The 10688-nt window shown below is 37.0% G+C and overlaps 2 protein-coding genes across 2 annotated transcripts in view; one reads left to right on the top strand and one right to left on the bottom strand.

Moving 5' to 3' along the window:
* The window catches only part of LOC107835689 (V-set and immunoglobulin domain-containing protein 1-like), a 14260-nt gene extending 11091 nt beyond the window's left edge, over positions 1–3169 (bottom strand). The window contains exon 1 of the mRNA XM_016668992.1: positions 3101–3169. Within this exon, the coding sequence (XP_016524478.1) occupies positions 3101–3169 (69 nt within the window). The remainder of the gene's footprint in view (positions 1–3100) is intronic.
* A 2858-nt stretch (positions 3170–6027) lies between these two features.
* pdzrn3b (PDZ domain containing RING finger 3b) overlaps positions 6028–10688 on the top strand; it is a 26385-nt gene continuing 21724 nt past the window's right edge. The window contains exon 1 of the mRNA XM_007547090.2: positions 6028–6322. Coding sequence (XP_007547152.1) covers positions 6144–6322 — 179 coding nt within the window. The 5' untranslated portion in view covers positions 6028–6143. The remainder of the gene's footprint in view (positions 6323–10688) is intronic.

A 10688-nucleotide genomic window follows, 5' to 3' on the forward strand; every position in this document is an offset into this window, starting at 1 on the left:
GCTTTACGTAAAACTGAGTAACCATGAATATTAAACTGTAATGATGGCTTGAGCCACGTTTCTTGAATGCATATTATATCTGGTTTTGGATTTAAATTATTAATGAAGCCTTTAAATTCCTGACCATTTGCTATTAGACTGCGAGCATTCTATTTGTAACATTTATAGGCCACACAGCTAACTGCGGCTACAAAAGCAGCATCAGAAGATGGTTCTTTTTGAAGGAGCCTGGGGTGTGAATGAAGACACAAGTACTGTTTTAGTTTTGGTGTGAATGTATTAGTGATTTGAAGAATAAAAAACAACAAACAATTACAAATACACATTGAGAGACAACTTAATTCCAAATGAATCAATTCAAAGATCAAAGTCCTTGTCCTTAGCTCGCCATCAGTTCAAAGAGGATCTGAAGATCTTATCCATCATGGGGGGGGAAAAAAACCAACCTTAAAGGCCAAAAAAAAGCATTAAGTGTTTTAAACAATTATGTGCAAACAAATGCAATTATTAAATATCTAATTAAAGATTTCAGTCAGGTTTAAATTTTAACCATAATTTAAATAGACAAAAAGAATATCAATCATATTTCCAACTAATCAATTTAAGGTTAAAGTTGAAATCAAAGTTCACTTTCAAAATATCAATCAAGGAAAATAAAATAAGTTAACTCAAATACTCAAGCAAAATGAGGAAAAGAAATATACTGCACAATATCAAATTAAATGTAGCTACATCCTATTTTCAATCTCAAGAAATCTTGCACAAACCCAACGGTTACCTTTGAGCAGAGAGTGCCAGACTACAATCTAGTGATGGGTCCGGCAACACCGACGCATCGGCGCATGTATCAAGCCCATAGACCAAAACCCGTGTCGGTGCGCGTATTGGTTTCAGCAAGTCACGTGACCAATACAGGAACTGTTTCGAAATGACATTAAAGCGCCAAACTGTGTTTATAAGGAAGCGAATCTGTCAAAAGCATTTGCCAAACAAATTCTTGATCTTTTACATTGTCATCAAAGGAAATGTTTCCTCAGTGTGGCACCATTTTGATCTTATATTGGAAAATAAATTTGTTTTCATTTTTGTCATTTCATCCGGTTCTTGTCAGTTTGATCTATCTGAACCCAAATTGAGCTGAAACTGATTCTTAGTTTACTTTCATATTATGTTCTGCAGGTTAAGTGTCGCATATGTTTGATTAAATTGTCTTATTTAAATAAATCCACCTTTTCAATTCTGAGGCATTATGAGGCCAGGCATGAGAATGAAATCCCAGATACACCTAGATAAACTCAGATATACAGTCATTCTACAAATTACTCAGTTGCTTTTTACAAATTATTTCATATACAGTGAACCCTGACTGTAATGCGGTTCACTTTTCACAGTATCACTGCTTCGCAGATTTTTTTGCGCAGTTTTTTTTTTTCCACAGTGTTCTTCGGCCTTAATAACCATATGATTGGTAAAAACAGTCTCTGCGCTACCTGAGTGCCAATAACGTTACGGTGTTTAATACAGATTGGCCACTCAGGAGATGGAAACTGAAACTTCCAATGTCTGCTGGAAAAAAAAAACTGTGGCCAGAGGCAGCAAAACCCGACCGGAGGTTCGTTTGATGAGATCCATCGTTCTGTCGTAGATACAGCCGTGAATCTCCCGGGGCAGCTTGGAGGAGATGCTTTAATGACATGACTGCGGATCACATTAAGGCCCGATTGATGAACACACACATCTGCTGACCTGAAAACAGGTTTTGTTCTTTGATTTCAATGTAGAGTATTTATTTATGCTGTGTAGTAATTGTAAAAAATAAAGGTAACTACTTCACGGATTTCGCCCTTCACGGGTTATTTTCGGAACGCAAGCCCTAAGAAAAACAAGGGTTCGCTGTAAATGTAGTGTTTACTTCATTTTTTTCTACAGCAGGAGAAGTTTTTGTCAAAAACGTGTAACAGGCTAAATTTAAAAAATGTTGTAAAAACTTTTTTTTAAATAAAAATGTGTGGGGAAAAAACAGTCCACATTCCAAACACATTCACTTAAATTGTCACTTTATGGTCCATGTTCACATTCTTTATTGACTGTATATCAAATATATTTTAAATTTAACTGAAGATATGACATAATACAACATATAATATTCAATAAAATACAAAGACTTAAATCTTATTGTATAGACTAGGTCATCAAATCACTACGTTGCCTGTAGGAATTTTTAATGTCCAGCAGGTGTCAGTATTGAGTGACACAGTATCGACACAGTATCAATACAGTGTTGCTATGAGTCAAAACGCCTCATGACGCCTCATTTACCCATCACTACTACAATCAGCTGTGAATTCCAGTGACAGCCCAGGTAGCAGTCTAATAAAACAATGCTCTAATGATCAATTGAGCAACATTTTTATGGTGCACAATACTGCTATCAACCCAGCAAACTCACCAATAGTTCAAATCAGTTGTTTCAAAGATTTGGGTGACTTTCCAGGATGAAATTATCAGCAAGACACCAACAGCCAGCCACAATCACAGTGGAACAGGTGATGATGTTCACACTGCACTGGAGGCGAGGCTTTAAATAAGTTGAACAGTTTGGGGCAACACAGGAAGTGGGCCCGCAACAATAAAAGTCTTTACTAACTGACTAAATGCGGGTTACACATTGTAATATTAGAATTATGTGATCATTTGAGATGCCTCAGGTTCAGACGATCCTTCACCCTGTCTAAGTTCATCATGAATTTTTTCCCTTTGACACTAAAAAAATTCGTAGCTGCTTTCACAATCATTTTTATTTTTTCAGTTTTACTTTTTGCTTGTTCTGAGCAATTTATGATATATGCAAGAAAAGGAATAAATTTTTCTAACATAATATTACACTGATTAATGTCTGCCACCGTCTTCCTCTCATAGCTTATTTTTGGTGCATTATCATTACTTTTCACCTGTTTCACTGCTTCAGCATAAGTAATTCTGTTTTCAGTTTTTACTTTTTGAACTTCATCTGCCTCTTTCCTTACAGTGCATCCTACATATGCTGCAGTATGATTTCCTCCACAGTTACAACATTTAATAGGATTATTTCCACACTCACCATAAGGATGTTCGCCTCCACATCTATCACACCTCTGTTTCCCTTTACAAACGTTTGCAGTATGTCCATATCTTTGGCATTTATAACATCTGAGTGGTGGTGGAATATATTGCCTTAGATTAAAGCTCATGTAGCCAATCATCACCTTATCAGGCAGAACTCTATCTTTGAAGACCAGTAGTACAGATGTACTGTCCATTTTCTCCCCATTTCTAAAAGCCTGTAGTCGTTTGATGCCTGTAATTTTGATTATTTTTTATTTGATTATTATTTATCTTTTGATTATTTTCTTCAGCTCCTCCAAATTTTCTCCTACTGGAATTCCTGATATTGCTCCTTTTTCTTCCCCAACAACCTCTTTCCAGCACTTCCTTTTTACACACCATTTATAATTTTAGAGCTTTATTCTTTTGTTCAGCATTTTTACAAATGATAAGCAGACTTCCATCTCTTAAGACTTTAGCTAGTTCTACATCCCCAACAGCTTTCTTTAATCCACTTGACAAACTAATGGGGCTCACTCCAAACATATCCTGTCCAGTCTTAAATTTTAATTTAACTTTAAAATCTTCCATCATTACTTTCTTCCTTATTTCAATTCTTTCTTCTTCATCCTCAAGAGATCTTTTTCCAGTATTTATTCCCTTTTTAGCCTTTTCTCCCCCCCACCCCCACACCCTTCTATTTTCTACCATAGACCATCCTGTATCCATATTCTCATCCTCCGAAAGTCCCCCACTACTACTTGCCATCTTGATCCACTCACAACCCGGATTATGCCAAAAAAAACACCTATGGATTAATTTAGTAGACGCCAGTAAATGTTTAAACCCAATCCATGTCTTCTCGCCAGCCGACATCAGGAAAAACCCAATCCACTGCCAACTCCCAACTCCCTTCATCTTCTCCTTCCATCCAGGCTCCTTTTATTCTGGCTTCAATCACCCTCTGCTGACACCTGAGCACACTGATTACAGAACGCAATCAGTGTGCTCCGCCTCCTTAAACGGCTGCCTTCAGCCCAGTGCGTTTGGTTTGGGAAAAAAAAACAAAAAAAACAATCCAAGCATGCAAAGCACAACAAAAAAAATTAAAAGAAAAGAAAACAATCATATTTTCCCCTGTGCAACACATAAATAGAAACCATTACCCTGTACCATGGTGTATAGCTAGTAGCTGTCTTGCTGATGTGCCCGATCACCACAACAAGAGGCAGCCAAGCTAACCAGTTGTGTGTTTATCAGAAAATGACTCCCCAAACACCAACTAACGTGTATGTTAGATGTCTGGAGAATCAGGAATTTCCTAATGATGTTCCACTGGTGTAAAACTGCAACTTTCCGAGATGCATGTTAGCCTGTAAATATGCAGAGAAACCTGGTAACATCCTGAGACTGAGTTCCTGTGAAAGCTTACAACACATCAGGAATCACAAGCCAGATCATTTTGTATGATCTGCTGCTTGAAAGTGAAGCAGCAATCTTATGGGTTTTTTTCTTCTTCAGGTGTTTCACTGTTGTTTTTTGGGGTACTTATAAAGGCATGGTAGCATTTTGGTCAGATAATCCCGTTCCAGTTACGATTTACAAGGATTCTTAATTATTGCAATATAGAAAACGAGAAACATATAACATTTGTTGGTACTAAGCACTTGGTTTGCACTACACTTTATTTTCAATATTGTCAGTTCAAACAGATGTATATTAAAAGAAATTGTTAGCATTACCAGCATGAACATTTTTTCTAACTGCTCATGCAGCAATATTTATTTACATCTAATGAGGTTTTGGAAACAATATCTTGATCTTTTGTCCAATATTTAAAAAAAATTCAAATGTATGTGCCTAGATATCCAATAATACAACCAAACTAACCCCTTTTGGAGCTAACAACGGTCAAAGCAGAAAAACTCAAACCAAATATTTTCAAGTATCAATGACCATTATTGATACTTGAGTAACACTTGTTCAGAAGTGTACTGTAAATGTATAGTATTTTATCTTCTATATTCTCATTCTATATTCTCATTCTATATTCTCATTTCAAACAAATGTTTGGCAGCCAAAAACAGCTAGCATGATCTATTTGTTTAACTTCTAAAGCAAACTAATATTATCTAATGAAAACTTTGCTTGTAGTAGCCCATTTTAATCATGACTTAGAATGATTTTGAAAGATTGCTGTCAAGAAAACATGACATATTTTGTTGCAGGTTACTTAATAGAGGTAGTAGTTTTTGATTCTAACAGAAAAAGATTACAAAAATAATTCTATTGATACATCATGTCACTAATCTTGATTTGATATTCAGCCAACTCGAAAATCAATCAAAGTCCATGCTGTTGGGGTGCCCGTTTAGAAACCTGAAAGAGGAGTATTTCACAAAAAAGAAAAGTAGATTTTTCAGAATCTGACCTGCTGGACATCAGTTTTCAATGGGAAATCGTCTGATTCCAATCTCTGCCGTTTGATAAGCGAATCTTCATTTAGATCTGGTCTCAGACTTTTTGAATCTCTGCAAATTCTTGAGAGAGCGGGGCATTTAGAGGCTTTGTGCTTTCATCAGCACATGCAGCCTTTAAGTGGCTCAACCAGACTTAATTAGCCTCATCTCTGTGGCACACTGCAGCCTTTTGCTCAAATTAATCTTCTCAGGTTAATGCCCAGCACTCCCTCTACCAACCGTCTCTAACAGAAGGCAGATTACTTAGCTAAAAGAGGAATCCTGTATGCAGCCACAGCTAATGAACTTGATTAATTAAACTGAGACTCTTCCTAATTAATGTCTTATTGCACTTTATCCCACTATGACCCTGTAACAAAAGGGAGGAAACTGTGGTTTACCAAAGAGAAGTTTGTACTCATTGATTTACTTGTTAGAGTCTTAATTAAAGAGTGATTACGTTTAGTGTGTTTCCACGGAGAGAGGAAAACATTTAATTATGTCATTTCTGTCTTTGTCCTGCAGGTTAATGGGAAGGACCTCTCAAAAGCCACCCATGAGCAAGCAGTGGAGGCGTTCCGCACCGCCAAGGAGCCCATCATGGTTCAAGTTCTACGCCAGGGTCTTTACCCCCAACTGCTCGCCCCCATCACAGACACCCAGGTGTCAGACATCAGTACCCAGACCGACATCACCCTCCAGCACATCGTGGCTCTCACCAAGCTGCCTCCCGCCTCACCCCCGAGGACAGAGCTAGAGGAGTATCTGCTGCCGGAGGAGTGAGTAGAGTAGCTGATAGCACTGCATCGCAGATTCATGGGAACTTCAGAGCGATCAAAGACCGAATACGGTCAAGGTCTTGGCATAGATTATTCTTCTCCTTAGTTAATCTTTTTTTCCTGGAGTCTTAGAGGATGAACCAGGGAAATTCCTTATCCACAAATTAAAAGTCCATCTTGATGTAAAAGGAAACATACAGACAGAACAACGTTGCTGACACACCTGGTAAAGATGTGTTTGTGACCAACTTAGAGAGATCTTAAACTGCTCTTTTTGTGCACAATTTCTTAACCTCTTCTCTCATCACAAATGTTTTGTGTGTGTGGCCTGGGATGAAAACAGAATGTGGTTGGATCTAACAAACTCTAGAGATGTGTTGCACACTCGAACAAAGTGATGTCGAAACATACGGTGGTTGTAAAGTTCCTTTACTTTACTTTTTTTCTGAATCTGAACATACAAAACACATTCATCGATCCGACGTGCGTCACACTATGGCTGCTATGTTCTTCTTCTTCTTCTTCTTCTACCACGAAACATAGGACCCGAGGCTGCCCTAAGCGCCTGTTAAAAACTGATCCCTTTCCAAACTCGCTTCACTCTCAGACAGAATAGCTACCAACATATGTGAATATTCAGCTAAACATGGACAATGAAACACAGTGCTTTTTAATAACAAAGCAAAACAAAGTATTCATAAGAAAGACAATAGACTCATATTTTAATGGAACGGGGGTTCCTTGATCTAAAGTCTCCAGCAACTGGTCCCTCACAGATGCACCAATCAGGTGTTATTTCTGGTCCGCTCTGGTTCTCTAAGATCTAACTGATCAGTCACCACTTTTTATTTTGTAACATAGAACATAGAAACATGTTCATAGAAAATTTTTAATTAATTTTACCTGCTGATAATCAATCAGCAGGTCAACTGATTCCAATTTCAGCTGTTCGATTGGTGAATTTCTACCTAGCTCTGCATAGACCTGTGGTTGAGTTAGCCACACTTTGAATTGTTAACCTGTTAAAAGATCCAGCCATGACTCACAAGCTATGTTTCTATCCAATTGTCAACTGAATTTTGAGCAAACTTTTAAAATGACACAAAAATAACCAATTAGTAGGTGGAAACACCTACTAGTTGGTTGTGGGAAGAAACCGGAGTACCCGGAGAAAACCCACACATGCACAGGGAGAACATGCAAACTCCATGCAGAAAGACTGGGAATTGGGGCCGGGAATTGAACCCAGAACCTTCTTGCTGCAAGGCAACAGCTCTACCAACTGCACCACTGTGTAGCCCGATTCTGCTTCCAAAAAAATTATATTCGCATGTCGCTAGTAGTAGCAGTTGTTAAGGAGACTTGGTGACCCCAAGATGTTACTCTTTGCTGCAGTTCTTCAACATTGAGTTTCTGAGATTGTTTACCTGAGATTGATTACCTCATCACTGTTAGGGTGGGCATTTATTGTATGGTTTATCATTTATTGTGATAAATTTCTTATGATAAAAATTTAAATGTATTATTGCCACAATAAATTCCAATTAATGATGTTTAAAAATCCCCAAAACTGTCCAGATTGGTTTAGTATTTTCTCCAGTTTGTTCAATTACAGTATTATTACATATCAGCATATTTGAAAATATGATTAAATGCAATTACTGTATACAAATCCCTCTTCTATATGAGAAAACCAATAATAAATAGTTCTTATTGTCACTTTTATTGTCTTCACAATATCACAAAATATCAAAATGAAACTTTAAATCTCTATCACTCATTTGGCCCTCGTCATTGTTGGTGCCCTCGCAGGTGCCAACCAGCATTTGTATTAAAGCTACAGCAGACACACGAAGTACAAACCTGCATACTTGAAAATGTTATTTAAAGCGATCCCTCTGCTCTCATTCTGTTGACCGTGTTCAACCTCATGATTCATTTAAAATCTGACCTGTGTTCAGCCAGCTCCATATCCTCCTATCATGTGCAGCACAGCCTGATGGCATGTTTGAACATCGACACCTTCCATTACTGAAAGATTGCTCTGGGATGTTTAGCGGGCAGTCGCTACATTGGAAGATAAAGTTGTCGCTGCGTTAACAGCACTCCAGCCTTCCTTTTATAGCACAGAGCAGTTTTGGTCTCTTTGGAGCGTTTAACTGAAACCGGCCCACCTGGAACATGATTTAGCGTCTCAGAGGTTCCCCAAGCAATCTGCTAGAGCAGATTTTTCTTTCTTTTTTTGAGTGGCTGTCTTGACAAAACTAGACAGAGTTCTTTTTAATGGTAGAAAATGTTTCCTCATCTGATCCTACATGCAAAGGGCTTAACTTTTCTTACATCCTGTTCAAGATCAAGTTTCTGGAACCTGAAAGGACACTGAAAAGAGTGTAGTTGTTAAGAATAAACCCTAAATTACAGATACAATTGTTTTGCAAAAGCAAAAAGATGAAAAACATTTTGGTGTAAATAATTATCAAATTAATTGTGATTAATTGATTATTGAAGTAATCGCCAACTAACATAGTAATCAAATAATCATTAACTAAAGTATATAGACTCAAAAAGGCCATTTGCTGAAAGAACTCAGAGCAGTAAGTAAGCCAAAACTGTACAAATAATAGATCCATTTTGCATTTAAAGATGAAAAAAACCTTCTTTGTCTGTAAATATGTTCTACCCATGATTAATGTGGCCTCGTTTTAACTTCAACTGGTTCAAATTCAGTTAAAAAAGAAAAACTTCTATGAAGTAGCTTTTGCTCAAGTCAAAATTTATTTATGTAGCACATTTACAACCTCAGCCGACCAAAGTGCTTCACAACAATCACAACATCACAGGTACACATACGATAAAACAAAAAATACAATTCAGATTGGTAAAAAATGACCAAAAAATAATGTAAATTTTGCTATCCAATTATTAATCAATAATAATTGACTAATTGCTATCTAATTAATTATTAATTAATTGGACAGCAATAAATTAAATAATGACAGTATTTTTTTTACTTCACATGCCGTGTCGAGGACCAAGGCCTCCATACATGAGTTGTGCTTTGCCCCGCCACCATAGGACCCTGAATAATCAATCTTTAAAATATTGGTTAGTTGCCTCCCCAGTTCGCCTTAAAGTTTTTCACCAGTGTCCTGCCAGTTTATACGTCTCTCTGTTTCAGCACAGCTACTTCAGATTTTCCAACTACCTCCTCAACATGTCTGATGCCTGCTAACGAACAATCATTTGACTCAAGTGTGTTGAGCCAGTGAAAGTACTAAAACATGTAGTACTTTTGCCAATCCTCAAGGGCAACCAATCCTCAAATTGCCCTTGAGGATTGATTTTGGACACGACTGGTTTAGTGAAATTAAATCAATAAAAAGCAACGATAGAACTCACAGCCATGTTTAGCATTGAAAGTAAGAGCATTTCCACAAACAAAATGTGAACTTAAGGAACTAGGATTAAACAGCCGTGTAGCCATACAAAAACTACAGATCAGGGAGCGTGATTCAGAAAATAAAAGGCTGAAAGGGGGATATTTTGCAAAATGTACTATTTTGAGCTTTGTATCATTAAACATATACCTAGAGTCAAGGGAGGAAATTGCATTTCATTATTGGGGAGGACCATAAACAGGGAAATTTCTTAAGAGCAATTTTGGGGGAGTCGGCAAAGTCACAATGAAATTTCTTGAAATGTGGTTTAAATATTTTTTTGTGTGTTCAAGCTGCAGGACCAAAAATGACTAGTAAGTAACGATGGATATCAAATGTGTCTTTCTCAGTAAATAAACTGTTGAGACTTATAGAAGTCAAATTAAGACTCAAATATTGTTCAGATATGAGTTTGGTTCAGAGTCACCGATCTAATCTCTGGTACATCTTTACAAAAACCTAAGGCTTTAAGTAAAAACAAGTTTTAATGACTTACTCCACTTAATAAAATTCCTCATAAATATTGATTTATTGTAGTGGCTGTCAATACAACTTATGTGTTACTTAAATCGTAACTTAAGTTGCTTTAAACTTTTTTTTTCTTGGTTTTTCCATGTCCTGGATGGCTGAGAACCTATAAATATGTAGAAATTGAATATCTGGGAAGTATCTTTTTTTTTTACATTTTTTATTTTTATTTATTTATTTTTTTAACTGTCAGCAGCAGTAGCCCCTCTGCTCTCGGCTCCCATACAGAGCTGTCGGCTAGCAGTAACGCTCAGCCGCTCCCTCCCATTTCAAACTCTTCTTATGAAAGTAAGAGTTAGAGAGCTAAATATAATTGAAATATTGGCTACCTTTGACAGAAAAATTAGCTAAGTCTATGAAAGCAATGTAGCAGTTTAGCTAGTTTTGATTTCCAAGGCATA

Source organism: Poecilia formosa, unplaced genomic scaffold (assembly GCF_000485575.1).
Source record: "Poecilia formosa unplaced genomic scaffold, Poecilia_formosa-5.1.2 Scaffold18, whole genome shotgun sequence".
NCBI classification, from domain to species: domain Eukaryota; kingdom Metazoa; phylum Chordata; class Actinopteri; order Cyprinodontiformes; family Poeciliidae; genus Poecilia; species Poecilia formosa.